General features: G+C 36.2%; 1 protein-coding gene across 1 annotated transcript in view; it reads right to left on the minus strand.

Moving 5' to 3' along the window:
• Window positions 1-7,102: 7,102 nt before the first annotated feature.
• Window positions 7,103-14,711, minus strand: part of LOC108532123 (uncharacterized) — a 35,388-nt gene continuing 27,779 nt past the window's right edge. Inside the window, 2 exon segments of the mRNA XM_017875896.1 lie at window positions 7,103-7,335; window positions 8,095-8,189. Of these exon segments, the coding sequence (XP_017731385.1) occupies window positions 7,103-7,335; window positions 8,095-8,189 (328 nt within the window).

Raw genomic sequence — 14,711 nt, forward strand, 5'->3', positions numbered from 1 at the left:
GTGCTTTACCCATGAAGGTGCTAATGGTCTGAACCAGGTTTCTGATGGACATATTGTTTTAATAGTTGGTTTAAATATAATTACTTGTAAATTTATAACTGACATGTGAGGAAAGGGGCACAGTGACAGTTGTGACAACTCCTCCTGCTAGTTTTAGTGAGAGGCATCCACATTTCCAGGAGAAATACCAGATCAGATGACCATACTGTCAGTTAAAACTAGGTACCTCAAAAACTTTGCCTTGTGGAATATGGAAGTCAATTAGGGCCTCAGAGATATCTTGTTCAAAAAAATATCTGTTAAAATGTGTCTATCCAAACATGAAAACACAGTGATGACTTGTGTATTTATATGTATCTATATCTATTTATCTATAGCTATGTATGTATTTATATCTTTCTCTCTCATATTATCACAGGTATCATATCTATATGTATATCACGTAGATAGCATATCTATATATCATAGATATATCAGAGAGAGAGAGAGAGAGGGAGAGATGGAAATTTTTTCTGTAAACTGATTTGAGTCTTTCTGATAAACTGGCATGACTTCACTTGACGAATATGATTTTCTCAGGGAATGTATTTTTAACTAACAATTCTCAACAGCAAGAGTTCAGATATTTTATAACCCTATCAAGTTAGAAGTTAATCTATATAAAGACGGATGTCATCCTAGTTTTACAGTCTGCTTGAGAAAATGACCTTAATAGCTAGAGTTTTAGTTCCCTGGAGAACAAGAACCAGTTTTGGAATTTAGATAGTAATGGCATTTCAGCATCCCTTGCCTGCCCCACTCCTTTAATTCTCTTTGAACTTTGTCTTTCCCATGATTAGTTCACAATGAGTTACATAAACCTTTGACATGTGCTCACAAACACATTTGTTTGCTTCTTAAAGTTCTGCTCTTCACATCCACACCCCTCAGCATAGCCAGCTGATGGTAGAAAGCTCCCAGTTCTCCTGGGCCTGTAAATCTCCTGAGGAAACAATGTCAGTTTCCTTTTATTTTGGGGACCTCCAGCCATGGCAAGGGAACCTAGCCTATCCTTGAGATCCTTTCAAGCAGAGAAGAGCCATCCTTCGCTCTGGATCTTGCACTTCACACCACCTTCCTTAAAATATCTGAGAATGCTCTCCTGCTTTCTAGCTTTCTTGATTATAAGCCAAATTTAATGATACACATTTCTTCTTTGAATAGAAACTTAGAAAATATTCTTTTGATTTGCCAGTCCTATGCACACCCTGAATGATCTTTTTGCTTTCCCCCAAGAGCAAAGTACCCATTGTTTATAAATGTCTGAGTGATTCCCACCCCTGGAAGCAGGGTCTTCAGGAGAAAGTAGGTGGAGGCCACAGTATACTTGTAAGAACTGCATGAGAGAAATATCTTTCCCAGCTTTAAAAATATTCCTGCAGTGGGGAAAATTAGTTATTATTTTGGAGCAGATGTTATTCAAGATACCACATTTAACTGTGGCAAGAAAAACCACAAATAAAAGATCATAGATCTCTTTCTCATAGTGACTATATTCCAGCATGAGCCACAAACGTGAAGTGAAAATTTCCAAATTCATTCATAAAGGACACTCCACGGCAAGTGCTACACCAGAAGTTGTCAGGAAGAAGAGTAAGAGCCCTTCCTTTGCCTGGTCTGAAGGGTGCTGGACAGATTCTTTGAAACCCTGGAAATGAGATGTAAAGAATGAGTAGAGCATCACTATTGAAAGAATGTTCATGGGTGGCTTAGTTCAGACAATGAGGCAGTATTCTCCACTCCAAGAGGCTACCAAGTGCCTTATGGAAACAGGAGAATATCTTCTTCCCCCAAGTGTCCCTCTCCAGTTACAAATCTATGCTTCACTGTTTACAGTTGGTACCTGTGTTATCACTAATTCCAACGAAGGGAAGACTGGTCAATGAAGAGGTGAGAAATGCAAAGAAAGCTGTCTTTTTTCCTCTGCCTCCCCCAGCCTGTGTAACAGCCAGGTTGTTAATATGAAGTGAAATGGTAAAATCCCTGTAGTCTCTGAATTATGGTGATGGGAAAAACCAAGATGCTTCAAAAAGACAGTTTCTAAGGGCAGGCCTTCCTCCACAGGCCTGGACACTGTTAGTGTGGATCTGTCTTGTTTTCTTCTATTGGGGTTTTAGGCAAGTAGTGTGAAGCTCTTACTTGCTTTTCTCTCATTCTATGAAGTTAGAGACGAACAACTCTTTAAAAGAAAGATTTTCAAGAGGCTATACAAGGACATTTCAATACAAAGACAGATTAAAGCAAGTAATCAGTCCCTTTTAAAAAAAGCAGACAAAAGGTAAAATGAAATTAACAGCGTAAAAGGAAATAAGCAAATTTAAAATTTATTCTGTGCCTTTCCCATGCAGTTAAGCTTCTCATTGACTTCTTAAAGTCATTTCACACCAGACTCCAAGATCGCCCTCTGCTCACTCTCACCATAATGCAGAGACTGCAGGGATTTTGCCATTTCCCTTGATATTAACAACCTGGCTGTTGCACAGGCTGGAGGAGGCAGAGGAAAAAAGACAGCTTTCTTTGCATTTCTCACCTCTTCATTGACCAGTCTTGCCTTCGTTGGAATTAGTGATAACACAGGTCAGCACTAGTACATTTTCTCTGCATGTAGATATGATAAACTTCACAAGTAACATAGTCAATGAGCAGATGTGAGGTTAGCTGCACAACTTTTGTAAAACTAAAAGGTGATATGGACATTGCTCATTCATATTTCCATACAGTCCATCTTGAATGAAACTGAAGGATGAACCAGACTGTGGGGGGACTAAGGCCTTAGTTGCAATTTTGTAAATTCTAGAGAAAAAATCATCAAGACTTAGATTCTGCCTAACTATTCATGTGCTACTATTTGCAAACACTTCATTAAAATATTCAATACTTTCAAGAAAGGTTGAACAAATCAAACCATTTTATCTATGACCTCCTTCCCTTAAAATCACCAAAACAAAATATATCACTGTGAGTATTTGTGTCCCTTTCAAAATTCATGTTGCAACTTAATCCCCAGTGCAATGGCATTAAAAGTGAGACTGTTAGAAGGTGCTTAGCCCATGAAGGCTCTGCACTCAGGATGAGAGTAGTGCTCCTATAAAAGGGTGCAATGGAGCAAGTTTGTCACTTTTTGCCCTCCAGCCATGTGAGGACACAACGTTCACTCTTTCTGCCAGGTGAGGGCACAGGAACAAGGCACCATCTGTGAAGCAGGGAGCTCTCACTGAGCACCAGATCCGCTGGCAACTTGATCTTGAACTTCTCAGCCTCCAGAATTATAAGCAATACATTTCTATTATTTGTAATTACCCAATCTAAGGAATTTTGTTAGAGCAGCATGAATCAACTAAGACACTAAAATATATGTCTTCAATTAAATAAGGAAAAAGCCCAAAAAAGCACATTGTAAATAATGTACTTGATAGTGTAAACTTTGGCCTAAAATAAGGGAAGATGTTAGGAGTCATCGTAGATCTCCCTATATATTTAACAATGTGAATATCTCTCCCAAACTTAGTTATAGGATATGAATGAGCCAAATCAAAATGTCATTTATGAAGAAAAGTGAAACAAAAGAATTTAAGCATGTCAACATAGATCTAGATGTGCACTACAGAATGTCAGAGACTTGGACAATGACAGATACACATTCAGCTATTCAGACACCCTACATTTTCCCCCCTGAAACTTAGATATTGTTGTTTTGTTTTGTTTTGTTTCCCACAGAATCATCCTGAAGGTAAAAAGAGAAGCAGGAGAGAACAAAATTTAGAGTTAATTAGGCTATTACTGACCAGGGTCAGTTAAATAAACACAAATAAGCCTTTTCCAGAAAAGAAAGAGTTGGCATTCCAGGTTGAATTGTAGGTATACAGACCTTTGCAGCGAAATATGCTGTATGCTAACATAGAGAATTTCCAAAAAGCAAAGGGGAATAAGTCCAAAAATGGACACAGATCAGAGGAAATTCATATTAAATTTTTTTGGAATACTGAAGTTCCTTTTTTGTTCCAGTTCATTGTCTCAAATTCTTACCAAATAATTTTAGAGAGAATTGAATTGATAGAATTGATTATTAGAAAAATGAGTTGAAAACAAACTATTTAGAACCTACTTCTCTTTTTCATGCATAAAAAACAGGATCAGCATATAATGAATATAAGGCTAATGAAGAATGCATGTGTAAGGACTTGCTTGAGCAAAGCTAAGGAATGTTAAGACAAAATTTCTCCTACCCAGTCTGAGGAGCAAGAGATTAAAGGAGAGAATCCCTTTTAGATATTTTGGTTAAGATCAAGTGTAGGATCTGTTTTTATCAGTTTGATATCTGGCACATCCTTTATCCCAGGACAATATATTAAGTAGATTTTTGGAGCAGGGAGATGGTTGAAAATAATACACCATGCTTAACGTTGACCATTTGCTCCTGCTAATCAGATGTTCTGCATAAAACTGGCAATTGGGTAACGATTTTTCATAAATTGAAATGAGGAATGTAAGAAACACATAACCAGTTAACAGTGAGTGGCACAACAAACACAGGAAAAGCCCACACCTAAGCAGCGAACCAACATGCTCGGGTGTAACAGGCTTTGTGTATGAGCTCCTTTTCACTTACCAACTAACACAGTTGTTACCAGGTGCTTGTTTGCAATAACGTCTCTCCACTTACTAACTGTCCTTTCTTCTGGACAGTTTCCTTTAGCATTTGCTCTGCCTTTATGTAACTCATTTTATAATACTGGGCAAAAACAAGGGAAAGTCATAGTGGAAGCAGTTTAAGGACGAGTACAGTAAACAATAGAGAATGGCTCCTAATAAGTGGGCACAGCAAAGCCTCTCCTAATGAAAGTCACTGTCCACATACATTTTCTATTTGACTGCACTTGGTGCACACATTTTTTCAGTATCTAGGTGAGATTGTGATGTTCCGTGAATCATATTCAGAATGTCAATGTACGTTTTCTGACACTTTCTTTTAGTTTGGTAAAACAACATAAAATTTAGAATCCTAACCATTTTCAAGTATACAATTCAGTAACACCAAACACACCCACAATGTTGCACAATCACCACCACGATCCATCTCCAGAACACTTTCACAACCCAAACAAAAGCCCCCACCAAGGAATGATAACTCCCCTTTCCCCTTTCCGTTGGCCCCTGCAACCTCCATTCTGCTTCTGCCTCTAGGAATTCACCCAATCTAGGTGCTGATAGAAGTCAAACGGTACAAAACAGATGCTTTTGTGCAGAACTTATTTTACCCAGCACAATGTTCTCAAGATTCATCGATGTTGTAGCCTGTATCAGAACATCATTACGTTTAAAAGGAAAAAGTATTCATTGCATGCGTACACCACACTGCATGTATCCATCCAACTGTCTGCTGAAGGAAACCTAGGCTATCTCCACTCTTCGGCTGCTGTGAATAATGCTGCTATGAACACGAGTGTACACATGTTTGTGTGAGTGCCTGTTTTCAATTCTTTCCACTGTATACCTAGAAGTGAAACCACTGGATTTCATAGCAATTCTATGTTTAAGTTTTTGAGAAAACACCAAATTGCAGCAGCTGCCCCATTTGACATTGCTACCAGCAATACAGCAGGATTCCAATTTCTCCACTTCCCTACCAAAACTGATTTTCTATATTTTTTAAGTAATAGTCATTCTAGCAGATGTGAAGTAGTCTTTTATTGTGGTTTTGATCTCTATTTTTCTCAAGACTAGTGATGTTGAACACATTTTTATGTATTTATTGTCATGTCTATTCAGTCTTTTGCTCATTTTTAAGTTGTGTTTTTTGTTGTTATTCTTAAGTTGTAGGAGTTCCATCTATATTATATTAATTCCATGTCATTTGTATATGGTTTAGAAATATTTTCTCCTATTTGTGGAATGTGTTTTCACTCTTTTGACAGCATCCCATGATAAGTAGAAGGGTTTTTAAAAAAAAATTAGAAAGTCCAATTTAATTAATTTTTTTGTTTCAGTGTTTTAAGTGTCATATCTAATAAAAAAAGATTCTGAATCAAATGCCATGAAGATTACCTCCCATAATTTTCCTAAGAGTTTTATCATTTTAGATCTTAAACTGAAGTGTTTGATGCATTTGGAGTTAAATCTTATATATGGTTGTAAAAGTTTGGGATCCAGGTTTACTCTTTTGGATGACTACATGTGATTTTTGTATAAAATGCTTTGAAAAGTGTGTATCGCCTATAAGTCTCCGTATATCAACACTGATTGAAAAGCATATTTAGAGTTTCTAGCATTCTATCATGTTTGAATTAAGAGTTCAGGAGGCATTCTGAGAAAATCAATAGCTTGGGAGATGTTCTATGAGGCCCCCCTGTTACAAATGGTATTAATTTCATGGCAAGAGTATGTTATATTCAAAATTACTTACATTGTTTCTTTTTTCTTTTTGCAAAGGCTATGTTAGGTCACTAGGAACACCACAATACATTCCATAAAGTATGATGCAAGTGACACTTGTTTTATAACAGTGTAGTAATATTTTTTAAAACTACAAAAGTAGAAACCAAAATTTAGACCAGGCATGGTAGCTCACCCCTATAATCCCAGCACTGTGGGAGGCTGAGGTGGGTGGATCTCTTGAGGTCAGGAGTTCAAGATCAGCCTGGCCAACATGGTGAAACCCCGTCTCTACTAAAAATGCAAAAAATAACCAGGCATGGTGACGTGCGCCTGTAGTCCCAACTACTTGGGAGGCAGAGGCGGAAGAATCGCTTGAACCCGGGAGGCAGAGGTTGCAGTGAGCCCAGATCACATCACTGCACTCCAGCCTGGGTGACAGAGCGAGACTCTGTCTCAAAGCAAAACAAAACAACAACAACAAACAAACAACAACAACAAACAAACAACAACAAAAACGGAAGTGCTTGGCAAATCACTGTCACCTTAATTATTTTGTTGCTTTGAAAACAAAATCGATACCCCAAATGCAGCCTATCTGGAAAATAACTCAGAAGAAAATAGTGCATATCAGGTTTTATAGCATATAAGTTGCCTGGTTCAGAGGACTTCTTCAACAGAAGATGCTTTACTATTCCCAGGATATACAGCCAGGCCCTGCACAGTTGAAGTCAACATGTATTGAATCAGCAGCATCCCCAAGAGAGCTGCTTGGCTCGGGACGTAAGGCTGCACTGGTCACACTTGACTGAGGCCCAGCGAGCAGACCAGAGCAGCCCCTGCCCATAGAGCTCAAGAACTGTGCAAGGACAAGTCCACATAAATAGGATGCCCACTGTCCCCCATTTCCACAGAGCAGTTGCCCTAGCACACAAAGAGGAGAGGGTCATTTATGAGAAGAGACAGTCACTTGAAATAGGGTGAGTGAAGTGACTGATATGCCCTCCATATATCTGCTGGCCTTATGTTTCACCACCAAACTCCAATCACATCTTCATTGCCTGTCAGAGTAGGATCAGGACCACTTGTATCAGGGTGACTCAGGATGCTTGGAAACCCCATTCCTGCATCTATGCAAGACCTACTGAGTCAACATTTCTTTTGGTAGATCTCAACAGTCCATGCTGCTACAAGAGACCTGGACCTGAAAACTAAAGTTTGAGATTCCCAACTCTCTTTTCATTTATGTTTTGCATGCTTGAGATATGAAGGTTACCATGCAATTATTAGTATCATTTTGTTTTCAATAAGTTTTTCATTATTTATTTTCTAGGCATGTTTTTCAATGCTCTAATATTCACAGCTATTTTCTTTATTTTCTCCATTTTTTATCCAGAATTCTGTATTGGCTGCTTCAGGGCTTTTGCTTCTGGTCAACTTACAGCTAAGTGGTATGGCGGGTGGCCCCAGCGATCTACATCTGATGATGGAGACCACGAAGTGTGCGATCTTAGGAGGTAAGATTCTGTCAATGATCAGCAACAACTGATGTAGCTCCTGGAAAACATAGCCCTGCCGCCTTTGACAACTATTCCTCCAAAGTTATAGCATATGGACCAGTGAAAATTAGCTTATGGGATGCAAGGTGGACAAGAAGACTATCCTACCAAGTAGGTGTCTTACCTTGAGAGTCTTTAATGATTTGAAAGTGTCCATGCATTTCAAAGTGTTCCGATATGTCACAACATTGCTTCAACCCTCTTGTAATCCCAGGGGGACTAAATTCAAAGTGAGAAATAACAAAGACACAATTTAGAAACCAAAAGAGAAAATGCTGACTGCAATCATTTATGCACAGGATTTAACACTAGGTAAGAAATCAGTGTTATTAAATACCTGAATATTTGACTTTCAGCCATGAAGTCCTCAGCAATGTTTGAGGAAGTTCCTAGCGTAGTTCTATGCCCATCCCTGTCAAGAAGGAGAAGCAGCAATGTTTGCTGTTGAGAATGCCAGAGTCCTGACCTTCATTACTGAATCCTATCCACCAAATCAGTTTAGCCTTTCTTAGAAATGCTAAGTCCTATGCCCTGACAAGCTTTGTTACAGACTGTTTTTTTTTCACTGAATTATTTTTAACCTCCTAGCAATTTTAAGATTATTTTGATAAAATGGAAGAGTTCATACTTTCATACTGCATTAAAATGTCTTCCTAAAATGACAACCTTCATGAAGCCTTGTTTTTCAAAAGAAACTACTCTTAAGCAGATTGCTAGCCAGATATCTTCCAAACTTGCTTATATTATTATACTGTGAGCACTAAGCACTAAGCTGTTTAAAAGACCTTTGTGTTTAAAATGACATACTTTCTGAATTTATGAAATTTTCTAAGTAATTTTCAGACCTGTAAAAAGTGCATTCTCTTGTCTAAATATGCCCCCAAAATGCCATAACTAAAAAACTCTAAGCTCACTACAGGGTTGATACGAAACTTCTTCCAGATTCATTTTACCTAGGTTGGACCACAGTACCACTTACGGATCCATAGATCAAGGGAGCTGTTGGCACGGGTGTGGACAGAGCTGGAGTGCCTGTACAGATGAGTCCTAAATTACAGCATTGGATAGAGCTGGAGTTAGAAAGATTTAGTGTCCTGGCTGCAGCAATACAGGGAGTCCAAAAATGTAAACTGTAACCTAGATCTTAGGTTATTATAAAGACACATTTGTAATACATTACAGATCATTCTGTTCCACATTCTAATTTCTCCTTTCTAGTTAGATATAGTGGTAATAAAAGGTTTCTCAGAGGAATTTTGTGAAAATTAAAATAGATATTATGTATACAACAAAGCATAAAGTGTTAAAAAAAAAACACCTCAAGTGATAGCATGCATTAGTGTTAAATATTATTACATAGAAAATATTACACTCATTCGAAAAATGCCAAAACCTGAGAAATCCAGAAATAGCATATAGGTATAAGGGAATCCCTATTGAAAGGGAAGGAAGAAGAGAATTGCAGAAATAAAGCCATGTTTTCAGGAATAAGATTGAAAAGAATTATTTAGTTTTAAGGATACAAAATACCACTTGAGTTTTTTTATTTAGGAAACAAATAAATTTTGGCTTTAAAATGAAAAGGTTATTTTTGAAGACAGGGATAGCTTTATTTTATAAAGGCTAAGAGTAATAGCACACTGAGTGGTCCTGCAGATAGATTTCTGTTCCACATAAGGAAAGTTATTTTATTAATTTGAGTCCATGAATTGAAGCAGTGTGTTGTCCATAACCTAAGAGCCCCAATTTTCCTGGTGGAAGGATTTCAAACTTTGTAGCTAGCAGCTGGCACTGGAAGTGGCTTTACAACTTGAGTGACTCTGATTCTAAGAAAACTCAAGAGAACTGTTCTATGTTAAATCAGTCAATACCTTTGGATTAGGATACATCTCTTTTCAATAATAAGAAGGGCCCTTTCCGATAAATTCAAGTGAGATTGTGAGACTGAAGGATTTTAAGGAATTAAAGAGAATTTGTAATGTATTAGAATAGTAGAAAATAAAAATGGTGATTTTTTTTTTTTTAAAGGAAATGTGCTTGCTAGAGATCCATAGATTAGTTAGCTTGAATAATTTTGGGGCAACGTCTGAAGAAATTTTCAATATTTTGAGTACTTCAAGAGAAAATTTCTCATGTGGGAGTAAGTGATTTCAATATAATATGCACCTTATAGAATATTCTTTTATCAAATAATCACAGCATAGTAAAATGAGAGCCATAATATATGTAAATATTATTCATGTGTGTATGTTTTCATGTGTGTATGCATATACTTAAAAAAAACTGTTCCTAATAATTAGATTGAATCACAGGCTCATATCTTCCCAAAGAAAACAATTTCAATAATAAAATTGTTATCAATAATTATTGGGAAAATGTTGGCATGCCATTTCCAGAACTACTGATTCTTTTAATGTGACATTGGCAATTTAAAAGCTATAATTTTGTGGCTTCTAAGAAGCCATTGAAATACTTGAAGAGAGGAGTCAGCAAAAAATCTTTCACAAGGAAGGTGAATCACTATTACTTCTCCATAGCAGGGAAGCTGTTCTAAACTTCTCCCATTAGATTTCTTTCTGAGAAGGCAGGTAATCTCATGGCAGTTTTAAGAATTAATTTTTCAATGCACACTCAAGAGCAACAAAAATATGCATTCTTAACTCTGAATGAAGAAAGGTTTTTTTTTTTTTTTTTTTTTTTTTTTTTTTTTTTTTTTTTTTAAGACGAAGTCTTGCTGTGTCACCCAGGCTGGAGTGCAGTGGCACAATCTCGGCTCACTGCAACCTCTGCCCCCTGGGTCCAAGCGATTCTCCTGCCTCAGCCTCCCGAGTAGCTGCAACTACAGGTGTGTGTCACTACACTCGACCAATTTTTTGTGTTTTCAGTAGAGATGGGTCTCAAACTCCTGACCTTAAGTGATCCACCTACCTCGGCCTCCGAAAGTGTTGGGATTACAGGCATGAGTCACCACGCCCCGCTGAAAGGCAGAATTTTTAAAGAAGGATACAGACTTGAAACATGGAAAGTATTGGTTCAAATAACAGTTCCACCACTTATTAGTCTTGTGAATTGGATAGGGCGGTTAACTTTTCTCAATATTTTTCTAACTTTGAAGATACTAATATGACCACTCTAAAATGGCTATAATAAGGATTAAGTACAATAAAGTTGATGGGGCACCTGATGAAAAGCTGGGATCACAGTGCTAGTTGCTCTTTTCTCACCTTCAGATTTTATCTGAGAATGAAATAAGAACCTGCATTATGGTATTGTTCCATAGGGAGCAGCCCAGCTTTCCCTCTGCATTTTAAATTTGAGCAAAATTCCAAGATCAAGAGCCTACCTTAAATATTCAAAAAATGTATTATAAATAATGAAAGTAAAATGAAATTGACTTGGACTTCAATGAGCAAAGCTCCATGAAGCACAATAGTGTTAAATAGACGGATGTCTTCTTTCATGTCAACAAGAAACAGTTTTGAAAGTGGATAACTTATTCTAATATAATGAATTAAAAATTGAAGAAGCATCTGCACCTGTCATTTCATTGTCATTAGAAGGAAAAGTAGATTTTACAACACCAAAGTCAAAATTACTAGAGAAATGAATAATATATCCTACACCAACAATAAATAACTCCATCCTGCAGGTTAATTCAATGTCTTATTTGGAATCATGTTTCACTGATAAAGTATCTTAGTGGACCCCTAAAGCAGTGCAAATTAAAATGAGATATTTCTCCTGGTATAGAAGATAAATGAATAGCACTAATAAAAATAATCCAAAATGAAACCATCTATGATGTCATGGTATAGATTCTGTGGAATTAAAAGTAAACTACATTTTGGGGTATGAACAAAACTGATTGTTTAGTTAAAAAAAGATAATATTTCTGTTCATAGTAACATATAAAGAAGGCCTTTGGGTGGCATTAATTGATCGAGAAGAGATAAAAAATCACTCTTTTAAGTCTATTGCCAACTTTGTTCCAGAGTGAAGCATGGTACATCATTTGTAACAAATCTAGTGATGATGGCTTCCTAGGCATTTTACTGTTTACCACATAATGTAAAGTAAATTCTAGAATGATTGGACTCATTTTAATAGCTATAATCTACCAAAAATTCAGTATAAAAGAGAAAATATTAAGGACCTAAGAGGTATTAATCCACTTAAACTAATTTACATAATAAAAAATAAAATGAGAAAATTTAGGTAACAAGTCTTTCTTAAATAAGGAAGGTTATATAAACTATTAGAAAATAACATATAATAAAAGATAAAACAGTAAGTTGAAGATTAAAATAACTATTTCTTCAGTAAGCATTTGAAAATATATTGTTTTACATATAACCTTTATATATACAGTTGAAATTGAATGTAATACATAAATGTGTGTATCCACACATGTATACTAAAGATTTTAAAATGAAGATTTAAAACATGCTTGTAAATAATTTATGAATCAAAATATGTCATATTGGAAAACTAAATAATTCTCAGAAATAAATAATAAACAAAACACTACATATCAATTCTAGTAGAATTCTAGCCATTCTGGTAGCAATGCAACTGCTCTTGAAAAAGTAGGCCGGGCGCGGTGGCTCAAGCCTGTAATCCCAGCACTTTGGGAGCCCGAGACGGGCGGATCACGAGGTCAGGAGATCGAGACCATCCTGGCTAACACGGTGAAACCCCGTCTCTACTAAAAAATACAAAAAACTAGCCGGGCGAGGTGGCGGGTGCCTGTAGTCCCAGCTACTTGGGAGGCTGAGGCAGGAGAATGGCGTAAACCCGGGAGGCGGAGTTTGCAGTGAGCTGAGATCTGGCCACTGCACCCCAGCCTGGGTGACAGAGCGAGACTCCTTCTCAAAAAAAAAAAAAAGAAAAGAAAAAGTAAAGTATATTCTGTAATTTTTTTTAATCAGAAAACAATAAAGTCTGAAAATAAACAAGCCCAGAAACCTACTCGAGCACAAAGAAATGAAATGGAGAATATAGGAGCAAGAAAATAAATAAAATATTTGCAGAAATTAGTAAAATAGAATATAAATCTACAATAGAAAGCATGGAAAGTCAGAAGTTGATTATTTGATAACTCTGACTCAAAATGCATATAAATTATTTTAAAATGAATGAATGAATAAATATAAAGAAGTAAGATAACACTATGGCAAATTTAATCAGAAATAAATTAAAAAGGGAAGAAGGCACAAATAAAATTAAAATAAAATAGGAATGTGGTTAGGGATAAAACAAATTATAAAGTTAATTAGAAAATTTCAATCACAAAATTAATTGATAAACTTGAAAATTTGTATATATTAAACCATCTCTATAAAATTAACTATGTAACTTCTCACAATTGATTCATAAATATCTGAAGAACCCTACATTTTAAAATTTCAATCAGTAATTTAAAAATCTTATAATACCTGACTAAAAAAAGATAATTTACATTCCAACTCTTCCTATGAAGCTAATGTAACCTAAACATATAAACGAGATACGACTCATGTAAGAAAGGAGCATACAATTCAATTTTCCTCATTAACATAAATGTACCAATCCTAAACATTATATGATTAAACCAAGTACATTAACATATAAGACAAATCATCATGTACATAGCTAATTTTCTGCTGTTAAAAAGTGTCTGGATGAAAAACAGAATGAACATTAATCAAATTGATGTAATTCGCCACTTATGAATTAATATGATTATTTCAATAATATGCAGAGTAGCTATAAGATGAAAATTAACACTCATTCATTGTAAAATTTAAAAATAATTAAGTGGCTAGAAGAGAACTTCCTCAACTTGAAAACGTGTTCTATATATTTGAAAACCTGTCCAACCCTGTAGAACATATATTTCTCATAAGTTATCTGTAAAAATAATTATTTAGGCCGGGCGCGGTGGCTCAAGCCTGTAATCCCAGCACTTTGGGAGGCCGAGACGGGAGGATCACGAGGTCAGGAGATCGAGACCATCCTGGCTAACACGGTGAAACCCCGTCTCTACTAAAAAATACAAAAAACCAGCCGGGCGACGAGGCGGGCGCCTGTAGTCCCAGCTACTCGGGAGGCTGAGGCAGGAGAATGGCGTCAACCCGGGAGGCGGAGCTTGCAGTGAGCTGAGAGCCGGCCACTGCACTCCAGCCTGGGCGGCAGAGCAAGACTCCGTCTCAAAAAAAAAAAAAAAAAAAAATTATTTACCAAATCAAGGAAAAAAAAAAGATGCCAACAATCACAGCTTCCTGAAACATGTTATGGAATCTCCCAACCAATGCAGTAACTTTGTCTTAAAGAATGAGGTGAGCTTTAAAAGAAATAAACGTAATGAAAATAGTTGAATATATAATTGTCTACAATGAAAATTCAAGAGAATCTATAGAAAATGTATATTTCATTAAAAGATGTAGACATAGTAATATATAAAGATATAGATATAGGATTAATATATAAGAATGAACTGCATTTTTATGTACAATCAGGAGTTAGACAATTAAACTTTTTAAAATAACAATCATTATAGACATAAGTTACATGATGGCTAGGAACAAATTTAACCAGGATAATCCAAAATATTTATAGAAAAAAATTGAGCCCTTTTTTCTATGGCATTGTATAAAGCTAGGCATTTTTTTCCAATAGAAAAAGACAGACAAGGAGGAAGAGAATGAGGGCAGTTGAGAGAGAGAGAGAGAGAGAGAAATTGGAAGATTTTGACCTCGTGTT

The sequence above is a fragment of the Rhinopithecus bieti genome, unplaced genomic scaffold (genome assembly GCF_001698545.2).
Source record: "Rhinopithecus bieti isolate Rb0 unplaced genomic scaffold, ASM169854v2 scaffold_8220, whole genome shotgun sequence".
In the NCBI taxonomy this organism is placed as follows: domain Eukaryota; kingdom Metazoa; phylum Chordata; class Mammalia; order Primates; family Cercopithecidae; genus Rhinopithecus; species Rhinopithecus bieti.